Source organism: Paramisgurnus dabryanus, chromosome 13 (genome assembly GCF_030506205.2).
Source record: "Paramisgurnus dabryanus chromosome 13, PD_genome_1.1, whole genome shotgun sequence".
Lineage (NCBI taxonomy): Eukaryota > Metazoa > Chordata > Actinopteri > Cypriniformes > Cobitidae > Paramisgurnus > Paramisgurnus dabryanus.
Window position 1 is genome coordinate 34,880,912 of NC_133349.1, and position 14,167 is coordinate 34,895,078.

At 36.5% G+C, this 14,167-nt stretch overlaps 1 protein-coding gene across 3 annotated transcripts; it reads right to left on the reverse strand.

Moving 5' to 3' along the window:
- Positions 1-694: 694 nt before the first annotated feature.
- Positions 695-10,800, reverse strand: preb (prolactin regulatory element binding). 3 transcript variants are annotated; one of them, XM_065246401.2, is made up of 10 exons: positions 10,710-10,800; positions 9,159-9,316; positions 6,993-7,188; positions 6,260-6,489; positions 6,094-6,174; positions 3,083-3,210; positions 2,823-2,996; positions 2,162-2,234; positions 1,916-2,075; positions 695-1,229 (listed from the first exon to the last, which is right to left on the reverse strand). In XM_065246401.2, exons 2-10 carry the CDS (start codon positions 9,291-9,293, stop codon positions 1,135-1,137), a joined length of 1,272 nt encoding a protein of 423 aa, XP_065102473.2. In that variant the 5' UTR covers positions 9,294-9,316; positions 10,710-10,800; the 3' UTR covers positions 695-1,134. The 3 variants fall into 3 exon arrangements, with proteins under 3 accessions (XP_065102473.2, XP_073667785.1, XP_065102474.2); XM_073811684.1 differs by having other exon boundaries at positions 9,159-9,314; positions 10,615-10,765; XM_065246402.2 differs by lacking the exon at positions 10,710-10,800 and adding an exon at positions 10,545-10,586.
- Between the last annotated feature and the right edge of the window lie 3,367 nt (positions 10,801-14,167).

The following is a 14,167-nucleotide window of genomic DNA, read 5'->3' on the forward strand; positions in this document are numbered from 1 at the left end:
ACCATGCGCTCGGCGCAAAATCCATTTTTCCCGTCGTTAAATTAGCAAAAGTGGATTCGGACACGCCCATTTAGATGTTGCGCTGTGCGCTTTAGACAATGCGCTTAGATCGTTAAAATAGGGCCCAAAGACATTAATACGTAAGTATCATTACACATACAGCAATATCCGGACGGTCCTCTACACACTGGAGAGGAAGTTTCGCATACGTCATGCATGACCTTTTGATGTAATACGTAAGATCATGCTGGTGCATCACACAGCTAGTGCAAGATGAGAAGAATAATGGTTTATCAAAACTAAGTTACTGGGTTGATCTTTTTCACATTTTCTAGGTTGATAGAAGCTCTGGGAACCCAGTTATAACACTTAAACATGGAAAAGGTCAAATTTTCATGATATGTCCCCTTTAAATTGTATTCATTTGACTTCAGATGTTATTGGCACAATTGCAGCTGTTTAAATATTGTAATTGCTTATATACTACACAAAGAAAACCATAAACATCTTGTATGACATGGGGGCGAGTACATTTTTGGGATATTTTATGAAAGTGGAGTATTCCTTTAAGGCATACATTTATTTTCAGCATGTGTGTTCACTGGGAACTGAACCGACAACGTTTGTGTCAATAATGCAATGTTCTTCCAATTGAGCTAAAGAAACACAATCATTGAGCAGACTTCACAACAACTTTTGTTAGATGTAACTTTATATTTTTTACATGTTTTAAATATTTAAAATAATCCACAATTGAACTTCCATGTATATATATATTTCCCTCCATTACAATAAAAGGATACTGTTGACATGCTGGTGGAGCAAATAAAAGTCCTTGAGAACATCTAAATGTTACATGAGGAAATCCATTTCTGCGTCCAGTTTTCCAATTAACACCTTTTCAGGATTCACAATCCATTTTCCGGTCACACACACATGCGCACTCTTCATACAGAGCTCCAATTGCTGCTCTAGAAATCATACTTCAGTTAAACCTGCTGCTAAATACAGTCATTTATAACCTTAATTCTGACTGATTCTGACACATTTCATAGATCCAAGTTTGTTTATCCAAGTCATTTTAGCACACATGTGATGGTGAGAAAAGGCCGTCCTGTTCTGTCATCCTCTACACTAAATGAATCCTGGGAACAGAGACTGCAGGAGCAGAATCACACCAACCACCATCAGACCACAGAAGAACAGCACCAGCCATAATGGGAATGATCCTGGACAGAGAGGAGGAAATACAGGAACATCTTTACAATAATGTACTTACACAAGTACTACAAAAAAAACATGACACTGTTTTACTTACAAATCACAAGAGTAATAAAGTTATCTCGCACTAATGACTGGATGACTGCATGTTAAAACACACAGCTATCACTACAGCAGATATTTACTATTTCACTGGATTACTTTTATAATGGCTGTGTTGTGCTGTTTGGCATCAATATTTTGGGACCTATATATATATATATATATTTTTTTTTTTTTACATGAATTTTATTGGAGGCTACTTGGAGGGTGTAGAGAGAAACTGTTACTTATCACTGGTGCCGTGGTAGCGTCGTGGACTTATGACACAGGAGACCTGGGTTTGATTCCCTTTTAAGGCAATATTTTTTAAAATAAACTTTAACCAAGCGATCACCTTTACAACTGGCTTGTAAACATGAGCTACGCGATCTTTTGCAGTTTAAAAACATAAAACCCATGAAATTATATATATATATTACATGCTGGAAGGCCCACTTTGTGACCTAAAGAGTTGTCTTCTTTTCATTTGCGACAGTGCTGCAGTGCTTGTGGCCTCTAGGGGCGCTAAATGTGAGAAGTACATGTCTGGCTCCTCCTTGTGGCCAAAAAGTTCTGCGTTGTGCCTTTAAACCCAATCACCTGCCATACTTACTTCGGTTAGGCACAGCATGTATCTGACAGCGACTGTCCACAGCAACACTCAACATGGCCACTTCATTGTCACCCTTTATGGCTTTACTTTTTGAAGCATCAGGAAAAAATGATAGGTCTGTGACGACAATGCCATGAGATTCCTGGATGTAGTACAATTTCTGGAGGGGTGAGATGAGATGGAGGAGTCAATACAAAAATAATTTACTTTACTAGTGAGATAACAAAAAAATTAAATTTCTCTTACCTGTAAGGAAAACGCTATATAAATGGCTACAGATCCAGTCACAGTTCCAAGACCAAGAAATGTTCCTGAGTCACTGAGGAATCATAAGCATGAAAAAAACACAAAAACAGTGATTAATAAATCAGATATATAGGCTCTGTCCCAACTAGCGATAATAATCCACTTTGTGCTGTCTATATTGACGGTTTCATTGGGCGCATGTGCGTTGACGCGATAAGCGCCTGCTCCGAACTTTACTTCCGGTTTCTGTTTGTTTAATGGTCTGAACAGTTGCTGAAACTGAACTCTTAAACAAATACCTTGTGGAAAATAATAAATGTTTTGGATTCCTATGTAATCTACGTGTTGTTTATTTTGCTTGTTATGTAAATAAACTACTTTAAAAGGACTTTGTTGTTATTTATTCTTTGCAGAGTTTACCGGAAGTTACGTGATGACCACGAAAGCCGCTTGTTTATGTTGTTACTGCTGAAACCGTCTATAGAGAGCATCCTAACTATGAGGAAGCCTCAAACCTCTGCATGCCAAACACTAATACTTTCTAATAACCTTTAAACTAGGAACTGAATGTTAGAATAAGCTAATGGCATGATATGCTAATAAGCTAAATAATCTTTGTTACAAAGTAATACTACATACGAAGGGGATAAAGCAAAAGTACCTCACAGCAAGACAGGATGTGACCTCATTTCCACACGGCTTAGTGAGTAGCGGCAGGAAAGATCGTCCGTCCCATTTGGTGATATAGCACTGTGGGGGTTTGCGGTCTCGTTTGTGTGGGATCTGGACCGTGTACAGTCTTAAGGCGTCCTTTTGGTCCTCTACCTTTGCAAACCTGTTTTGGAGCACGACAGTGAGATCATGTCAAACATCGGCGTATCTGAAATTGTTACTGCCCGTCATTTACTATCGACGACTTGCCTGCATGACTTGTAGCGATACGATTTCTCTGCGATTTGGGGCATGTTTTCATACCAGCACAAACCCATAGCCAGCTGATCGCCGCTCCACACGCTGCACTCAAAATTACGACCCACTGTTACGATGTGCTACATTAACAGAGAGAAAGGGAATCAACGTTAGTATTAACATTTAATTTCATCAAAAGATTGTTGTGACTGCAAACAGCATGAACAATGTAGTATCACACATAAATGACTGTCCTAATAGTAAATCAGTCATAAAGATTCAAAAATCAGGTTTACTTGTAACTGTGAAATGACTGTTTATATGCAAACTTAAGGAGACACCGCATTCTGAGAATGATACTTTAAAGGGATTGTTTTATGCCGTTTCATGCATTCTGCTTTAATAACACTGTTTAAAGGGATGGACTCTCATGCTAAACATGAGCAAAGTTTTAAAGAATTAGCTGGACGTATGACATAGTGTTTCTGTGCCATATACACTCTGTCAGGGATCGTGTACGTCTTAAAAATGGCCACGTTTGACGTTACGAAGGGCTGGAATTCCTTGAATGAGCACCCAGAGCGAGATCATACCCATTAACATGCTTTGTTTGGGTTACAGAAGCGCTGCATATAGCGTTTCACAGACTTGCTTGAAAAAGATTTGTTATTTGGTTTTTAGATCACGAAATCAACAATGTCACCAAGTGTTTTTGGTTCTGAGGGAAATTTAACCTTGATCAGCTTTTCTGTTTTTCTGGGACAGCAATAGAGTTTCACAAGTGTGTTTGTTAGTTTACAGCATTTATGTGATGAATGTTTTATAAACAAGGCCCTGTTCGACGTTGGATTTACAGACTGTTCAACTGTACATCTCAAAACGCGACGCTGATGGATTTGACGCTCCTTGCAGCTGAGAGAAGCCAGCTTCAATTGTAAATTAATGATTTCCGGTAACTTTGGAAGCTCAAGTCTGTGGCGGTGTGAACGTACAGTAACATCGAACGATGGAGCAGTCCTGGTGCTGAAAGATCCCGATCATGAGTCTGAACAAAATACAAAATAAAACGTAGCGCTTTTCTAAGCGGATTTAAAAGAGGAACTATATTTTATGGCGCAATAGCACTTTTGGGAGTACTTTGACTCGCCTGAAAAGTCCGCTCCCCTTCTCCCTCTCATAATGGGAGAGGGAGGGTGTTACTGCGCCGAGACGAAGTACTCCCAAAAGTGCTATTACGCCATAAAATATAGTTCCTCTCTTAAATCCGCTTAGAAAAGCGCTACGTTTTACTTTGTACCACCAAACTTGCTCGTATAACTACTCGTCTTAAATAGGAAAAACGTTGATGTGTTTGGTCACTTCTAACTTATCTCTGATTGGTACCATTGAATGAATGGGGCTAAGCTAAATGCTATCGAAGTGTCGCAGCGCGCTCCAGCGCTTACATGCACGCACACAGATGATAGAGGGATGTATAAACTCTTCTTAGTTAAGGTAATAACATAGTTTAATGTTGAAAATGAGTATACTATTCCTTTAACAAATAATCAAGGTATAAAAAGTAATCTGAAAACTACAGGTAGGGAAGGATTAATCAGGATTGAAGCTAAAATCTGCAGGACATCAGCACTCCAAGACTAACGTTGCCTACCCCTGGTATTGTAAATCAAAACTTATCCAGGGATAAAGTGATAATGTATTGTGAAGCAATGCTGACATCAAGGGTATGCGCCGAATTTCTGGGGCGATACATTTGTGTCAACCTGCATGTTACTTTAAAATGTGTGTCATGCAATATCCACTTCTTGCCGCATGGTTGTAGTATTTTTTTACAATAAAACCCTTGGCTTCCATAATTGGATAAACAAATCCTATGGAATTAAATGGGAACCTTTAACTTGGTGCTTACCATCATTCATCAAAAATTTTCATCATAATTTATCACAATACTTCCATAGTAGGATAAACAAATACTGTGCAAGTCAATGGTCTGGCCTCGTCCCTCTGGCCTAATCACAGCTGTGATGAAATGGAGCTATATCAAACTCCTACTGGAGCGATATTGCTTAAATAAAGAACACCAATTATCCGATTCATGTTTTTATATTTCCTTTGGTGTGTAAGTGTGTATTAGTACATGTTAATGATATGCAAAAGGTCCAAACCCCAAAGTAAACGATGACACGAGTTATCATCTCCAATGTAAATCTCTTTTCTTGGACTACAACAAACACGAATCTTAGTCAACAGTTTATTTCCGCAGTTAGTTGGCGTGGACACGACGGTCATTATCATAATTCTGCCCGCTTCTGACTCACAGCCTGTAAGTAGTCTATGTTTTCATATTTAAAGACTTTACTACTGACTAGGGGTGCACCAATAAATCGGCCAATGATGCTTGCTATGCTTCTCAATAAATGATGGTGAAATGCCACTACATCCAAAAGCCAGAGGGCGCTCTCATGCAGAAACTCAATGTGTGCTGCAGACGAAGAACCATACACACGCAGCTATGATTTTGCTACATTTCTTCTCCATTGGTTTTTCTATTCCTTCTCTGGTTTTTATTCATGTAAAGTTGCTTTGCAACAATTGAGCAGAACACTGAACACTGTGGCCTAGAGTCAGGTCAGATGTAAAAAACATTGTGCTCCATACATTATATGAGATAAATAGGCGGAGAGTAGGCGGCCTTTTGTGGCTGTTGAAACATTTTACCACATTTACACCACAAACACAATCCGCTCGAATGCATTTTCTAATGTAAATCCGAATGTGGTCGAAAGTGGACAATCTCAAAACATTTTACACCTACATTTAGCGTTTTGCATTTGTGATCCGATCAACCAATTTATAGTAAGAACTTATTGGTGGACGGTTCTTCTAAAACTTATAATAAAAGAATAATAAATATTCACATGTTAGCAGTCACATTCATCTCATTTGCATTTCTTCTGCTGACTAACCTTGGCCCATGTGTGAATAATTTTTGGTCATCAGTGAATGACGGCTATACGAACTACCTTTTTATCAGGGCTGATGTCAATGTCCTCTAGTTCATCGTTGTGGGCTTTGAAGTTCAACTTCTCCTTTAAAGAGGGAAACTGAAGAGAGAGAAAACAAGTAAGGACCACCAAAATCATGTTGGGGACGGGTCTCACACAGGACTACTTTTGGGGAACAACTCACCTCCCAAACTCTGATGTAACCGTCAGCCCCTCCGCACAGCAGAAGTGTCAGGTCAGAGCTGAAGCGCACACATTTCACACAGGGGTCTTGAGGGCTCTGATCTGCCTGCACCACACCAACATTCTCCACTGAGATTTGAGGAGACTCCTCCTTCATCTGGGGTACATCTCCTCCACCTCCATTCTGGCCTTTCCCACCTCTCCTCCTGGCTGCACCCTTATCTCCAGTCCCTGTCAATTCAGTGCCATGTTACATACTAGTCAACCAAGCAAATCAGTCCACTTTCCATTTACGGTTGTTTTTAGATGCCTGAGCCACTTTGCATTAATTATAATAACTTGACTTATACAACAGTAATGTATGTATACCATAATTTATTCACTTTGAAACAGCACTAAAAGGTTTGTGTGGTTCACAATATTACTAAGCACTTCATCCTATCATCTTCACAAAAGTATAATGAGTTGCTCATCTTCTCTTGCATGTCATTAGCTTTCAGTAGTAACCCATGATGTCTGAAACGGTTACTGTTTAAACCTTTGCAATAACATTGTATTAGAATTATGCAAATGTAAATATAAACATGCACAAACACTGATCATCCAGCTACATGTAACAATGCATATTTTCAGATGTGAATTTTAAAGCATATACAGTTTTTGTACAAAGATGATGATGACACGCATGTAACAGATTTTGTTTAAAGTTGTTGAGAACAGAAGCCTCTACTGACCATCTCTAGCTGCCGTCTTCTTTGTTTGTTTGGGTGCACATTGACTGAACTTCATCAAGGTACAGTTGCCATCTTGCCCTGCGGCGATCACATCACCACTCAGTGTCATGCTCATGGTGGCCCGTGTGTCCGTGTCATGAGTGTGCAGCAGCGTGGCGCTGTATTTACCACCCACCAGCTCTAAACTCAAGAAATGCTGCAAGCAAACAGATGAAAAACATGTTAAAACTAACTTGAAACTGCACAGTCCCTTCAACTAACATATAGTTAGTTGTACACTTAAAGATGCACTACATAAATTTCGTCTGTCTTTCAACATCTGTTGTTAAAACATAAAATCGCTTGTGTAATATTGCTATTTTAATGGGAATAAATCTAATGGTTGAACGTATAAATATGATTTCCTTTAGTCTGCACAGTATGAACAAAAGTTTAAATGACGTTATTTGTTTATATGTACTTCTGAATGTTGACCAAATAAACTTGCAAATGCAAATGTCCTGGTTATACATCCTGGTCAAACATACTGAGAACTCAAATATCCACCTGCAACTAGTCAGTGTTAAACATCATCAATATATCACACCTAAACTTTAGTTTCAAAAGAAAAAATAACTCAACAGGACACTCACACAATTATTGTAATGCAACAAAAATGTTTTTTTTACTTCGTGTTTAAGTAAAAAATATAAATTGTTAAATGAAGATGCATTTTCTTGATGAGCAAAATGACCTAAGAAAATAAGTATACAAAAACAAAAAAATATACAATTTTAAAGTGTGCTTAAAACAAGCAAAAAATCTGCCAGTACGGTAAGAAATAAAAGATTAAAATTTTTTGAACAACATTTTTGCTTGTTTTAAGCACAAATTCATTTAAACTGTATATTTTTATCTAAAAACTAGACTTCTTTTCTAAGGTCATTTTGCTCATCAAATACATCTTAATTTAAGAATTTTTAGATATTTGTATTGAAAACTAGACAAAAAAGTCCTTTTTTCCTACTGACAAACTGAATATCAGACAAATAGGTTTAAAAGTCTTTATGGACTTGATTCTAGCACTTTGTAGTCAAATAAATACTCTCAAGATGACGCAGTAAACTATCACTGCACAGTATTTTAATGCAAGAGAAACCTTAGTTGCTAATGTTTGGTAAAGAAATGACTCTTCTCAATTTTCTGAAATCTTTCTCAATCCAAGTGATTAAACTATGAGAGAATTTACATTTTTAGGTGAACCATTCTTTTAAAGAAAGAACAACACACGCGGTTTTTGCTTATTTCATGTCTTTAGTACCTATAAAGTACGATTAAATCCTTCATATTTCCGAAGAGTCTTTAGTTTATCAGATTTATAAAAGACAGATCATCTCTACCGATAGTTTCTGGAAAAACACGAGATCCTTGAGGCTTCCCGCGGGGTTGTGAGTCACAAGCAAGCAACACACACAAAGCATTATCCCACTTTCTCTGGATATCTTTGGATCCCTTATGATTCACTAGATGTTTGTGTTGTTTACATTATATAGACTTTCATGCCGATTCCCAACAAAACGTCTGCAACTCGTGACCCGGTTGGGACTGCCCCATTTCAACGAAATCCAGCTTTGAACAAACACGCATGCACAACTCCACTGCTACCCCAGATAAACAAACTACATTTATTGTTTCCATAATGCTGGGTTCATTGGGAATCTGAACAAGCTTAAATTTCCCGTACAAACAAAAACACATTGTGTTGAAACACAAGTTGATTTCGTGTCAGCTTTTGGTTGGTGTGTTCGAGCCCTATTCAGGTTAAAGAGCACATTAGGGATGGGATTATCATGCGTATCTCATCAGTAAAGCCGTTTCCGTGATAAGTAGTAAATCGGCATCACTTCCTTTTAGTTGGAGCGACATTTACTACACAGAACCGTAGTTCACGGACAAGCTGAGCCATATCACATTCATTATTTCATGTTCAAAAAAACTTGTATTAACCCTGGTGAAGTAAATTCGGCACAGAAATACTCAACTTCCATACGTCCAACTGCTTTTTTGACACTAAGTCTATGTTTAGCATGAGGAATTCGACTCTTAAACAGTGTTAATAAGTCAGAATGCATGAAATAGCTTTAACCCCCCCCACACACACACACAAAAGAAATTTGGTTCACGTACCACTCCATTTTTGATCCCAGTTTTTGACGCTCCGCCTCCTCCAGCAGTTATGATCATCCCAGTCTTGGGATGGATTTTAACAGTATACAGTGGGAAGGGTGCTCTGTACAGCTCCGGCGCTCTTCGTTTACCCATGATTTATTTCTGATCTCTGGACTCTGGATTGAAAGTAAAACACTGCTTGTTATGCACAATTCCACAACTGCATTTCACCACATGGATAAAAAGACTCTACCATTTTTTTGTGATGTCCACAAAGGCTACTACTAATAAAAATAAAAACTGGAAACCTAGTAAGATGTAATATTTAAAGTCATTCTTGTTTTTTTCTCTACATATTTCTTCTAAATAATACACCTGAACTAGCTAGTTTATTAATGGCATTAACCTCAAGACAGTGCGCTGGTTTTTGGTGGGGAAACAACAGCACAAACATCAGTTTAGAGTTTAAAGATTAAAACGGAATATCCACTTTTGCTTTTGGAAACTTTTTCCTATTTACATATAAAGAGCTCTATAACCATGAACCAAAGCTTCTAGGCATCACTAAAAACTTGGATTTGCAATAAAACGTGGAAAAAAGTTAAAGTGAACACGCAAACTGCACTGGCTTTACTACACAATGAAGTAGAAGAATGCATAAATATGTCCATATCTTACTTTTATTGGGGATAAACTAAAATCCCACGATTATGCACTTTAATTCAGTACAATTTACCTTAGCGGCTATCAAAAGATTAACCGCAATTAATCGCATACAAAAACAAACCTTTATTTTGTATGTGATTAATCGTGATTAATCTTTTGACAGCCCTACTAAAATCTAAAGACTAAAGTTGCCTTATAAGTCAATAATAAAAAGGAACCTATTTTAATGCACATTAACGCACATGTGCTTATGCAGAATATTGAATAATTAAAATACAAATATTTAGTTTACAATATATAGTATATATACAGTAGCCTACAATATTGGACGGTTTATGCAAATGAAGTGACTTGGCTTCTACAGAAACATCATCACTCTAGAGAGCTTACTCCAGTTAATAAGAATATAGCTCATATTATATTACTACTAAAATGCTTTCATAAATCCAGCACATACTCGTTTTTACTATATAACAGGAATAATTATGACCACAGAAACGTATGACAACAAGACTTCATAAACCACTACTGGTAAACAACTATCGGAAGTCTCTCTGACACATCGATAATCCATCTGCTACTTCACCTTTTCACATTAATATGTCTGTCATACATCCCCGTTTATTAGACATGCATATTCAACATAATAGATACATGACTGACTATGTCATAGACAACAAGATATAAGATTAACAGCACTGATACATCATTATGGTCTTTGTAACGTTAGCTGTCTACCCTCTCGATCCTGAAGCCGGTGAACAGCAAATCTAACCAAAATCATCGGTGTCGATGTAAGTCACTGCACCTGTGTGTGTGTGTGAAGACGCACTTTAGTCTCTCGCCGCACTTATTCCTGTATTCAGTGTACATGCCACTGCTTTCGCACACTGAATTACTTACAACATTAGTCAAAAAGCCATTCACTTCCTCTGTTTCCCTAGCTACACGTCAGCAGAGCGTCATATCCTACGTGCATGCGTCACACGTTCGCTTGAGCGTCTGCACGTAATCGTAATAAATCTAGTAAAAACGCTATAAAAATTATGTGTGTTAAATAAACTCGATTGAGCCACAGAAATGGTTGCTGGGCTGTTTAAGTAATACATATTTTGAATAATTAAACTTAAACTAATAAATGTAATGATACTATTAAAATAAATGATAAATATTTTAAGGAACACTGGTCGGTGTATAAACATGTTCCAGATTTATTTTAACAAAACATTATAAGGTAGCCTAAATTTTGTATTTTTTAATCAGTTATATTGGTGGTCCACACAACTAATAGGTTAAAAAAGATTATTTATATAATGAACATTACAAAAACAGTGCTTTACAAGCCAGCGATTAATTTCTGCATCACGTATTTTTATACAATTGATTTTGCGATTGAGTTTGTCATATGTATATATGCTTTGGACAATACATGTTTAAAACCACCTCATAATGAACATTTAACAGGTTTTTGTGTTTATAATCAGGTGCGTCTAACAGCATCAGACATTTAACCCTTAAACAGTCAAGATCATCTGGAAAACGATGAGCAAAAAATCATTTCATGACATTTTTTGTATCATCTGGACTTATGTAAAAGATATTCATTGGAATTATTAAAATATTTGATATATTCAGGATTTTATGAGTTGTATCTCCCAGGATATATTGCCCTATTAAGGTATAAAAAAGGACTAAATCATCAATATTTATTTTTTATTTGCAGCAAAAATTATGTGATTCTAACTTCCTCTCTTGCTCTAAAACATGCCATACATATTTTTTCATCCATTTTAACAGTGTAAACAACAGATTTAGGCTACTAGTAACAATGCTACCCAACTAAATAGGCCTAACTAAGAATAAGCAGTTCTTGAATGTCTTCATTGGCTTCATTGGTGCTTTTTCTCCTCTACCTGCAAAAAAAATAGATAATAGTTTGGTAAATTATTTATAAAATTAGCTGTTGTGAAGCCGCAAAAGAAAATATCCAGTTAAAATGCTAAGATGCAGTCACCTAAATATGTGAATATAAGTTTAACCTGCAAATCTGATCATTTATTACATTTTTCAACTCAAAATACAAAGACAGTCAATATTGTGGTTAATCCCTTTTTTATACCCTAATCAGGCAATGTATCTCAGGGGATACATATATTTCAAAATGTGCTAAATAACAATACGAACAACATATAACCAAATTTTCTTCTTCAGCACCATGTTCACAATTAATATTAGCAGTATTAATATTTTTTTAAAGAAGAAAAGTAAGATTAATATTCATTTACCACAAAATCTGACTGTCCTGCAAAACTGGTGTCCATTTTGGATTTAGGTCAGGCTGACCAATCGATAAAAAAAAAACTTGAAGCAAATAATGTTACCCACATATTCACGACAGACCAAGGTTTGATAACTAATAGAAGGATTTGATTGAAAAATCTTTTTTATGCCCCAAACAAGACACTGAACAGAGCTTATCCCGTGGTGCACGTTGCCTGTTTAAGGGTTAATCTCCAAAAGAATTGGGATATAACACTATGCCTGAATAACAGGAATTTCCCAGGAACTTTTTTCTTTGATTTTATCAAGACTTGAAATAGAGACAGGACCACCAATAATTCATCAAATGTAACAAGACGCTTTAATACAAAGTTGCCTTTCTGGGTGACTTTTTCATTCTCTGGTTTTTAAATATATCTTGCTTTCTTGTATTGTATTTTCCAGACTAAAGTTACAGTGACATAACATGGTGTATCAAGCTTCAAGAAATCAAAACGGAAAAAAATGTATTTCCTTTTATCCTTCCAAAATAACTTTTATAATAGTTGTTTTTCCTTTTTATTCTTGAATATTAAACATATTGGCATTGATAACATTACAAAAGGCCATAACAAAGTTTTTTTTTTTTTTTAAATTTAACTAATATCTCTGCTGTATATATGGAACAGAAGAAAAAATTGCTAGACAAGGTGTTGTTAACAGACACTATAAGTATTTTTACTTACATAAAAGTAAATTTTTTAAGTATTCATATTTTATCAGTGTTTTTCTTTGGAAAACATACATTACAAAGCATATTATCATAATTTTTACTCCACTACATTTCATAATTTCAAGTTTTTTGTTTTTATTTAATATTTAAGTACATTAAATATCTAGTACATTTTTACTTTTACTTAAGTAAAAAGTACTTTTGTACTTTTACTCAAGAAAAGTAAAAGTATACAATTTTTATGTAATTGGGTATTTAATCAATTTTCATATGCAATATAAAAGGAATACACAGTATGATTCTATGCTTTAGAATATAGTGAAAATTTTTTTAGTAAAGTAAAGTAAATTTTATCCCAAGACAAACCCTCTGATAAAGCACAGATGCTTGGAAAATTTACTTAAAATACTCAAGTAGTGTATGCCTCTGGTTGTTAAAATGCCCGTTTTTAAACTCTGTCCCTGTAGCTTTAAAGTCCCAAACGTCCACATGTATAATGAAGTACTCCATAATTGTTCACCCATGGTCCTCTGAGGCTGAGCGAATTTAATAATTACCATGCTCCCTCTCTTGACTACAGTTCTTTTTGTGCACTTAGCAACGAGAGCCTGGGAATATATCTATTCATTTCAACTAGCAGTGTTTAGGTGCACAGTGCAGTCAGTTGTAGCAGCGTTTTGGTAGAAATGACCTGTGCTCTTTACTGATAAAGTCTGGTTGGTGATAACAGTGCCATGGCAAGGATATGTCACTTTCATGGCTGAATAGTGATGTGATCTGTTTGGCATGATGATGGGATGTTGATGGGTCCTATACTTTATAGAGGTCAGCTCTCTGACTATTGATAACTTGTTCAATACAGGGTTTCAGTGGAATAATCAATATTACCCTGGGGTGGTGTCAGGCCATGCAGAGAGAGAGAGAGAGAGAGAGAGAGAGAGAGAGAGAGAGAGAGAGAGAGAGAGAGAGAGAGAGAGAGATTGCAAAAACAGAATACATATTAGCTGTTGACATAGGATGGCCCTGTCCTTGCTTCACAAACCGTGGGAGGGGTGTGAAAATAGATAAACGCGAATTATTTATTTGTTATAATGATAGCACACATATGTTCATGAATATTACATTTATTCGCGTAACTGAACGCTTACCAAGCAACGTCAGCTTGAACAAATTCATTTTAATGAGACAAACCGTTTGCCATGGCTGACCATTTTCGCTTGTAGCGAAGTCGTCCGATTCATTTACGAAGTCGGTTCGCTCGGACGTTTTGTTTCATGTAATTGATTCATTAACTGAATCCAAGGGTCATCGCCTAACGGTTTTGCAAGAGGTCCCAAAGTGCCACAAAATGCATACTTTGCTTCCTTTT

Coding starts and splice junctions, on each gene's coding strand:
- preb (XM_065246401.2), bottom strand. CDS start 9,293: ATGGGTAAACGAAGAGCGCCGGAGCTGTACAGAGCACCCTTCCCACTG. Junction 7,189..9,158: donor CTGGGATCAAAAATGGAGTG/GTACGTGAACCA, acceptor GTTTGCTTGCAG/CATTTCTTGAGTTTAGAGCT. Junction 1,230..1,915: donor ACATGCTGTGCCTAACCGAA/GTAAGTATGGCA, acceptor CTCTCTGTCCAG/GATCATTCCCATTATGGCTG.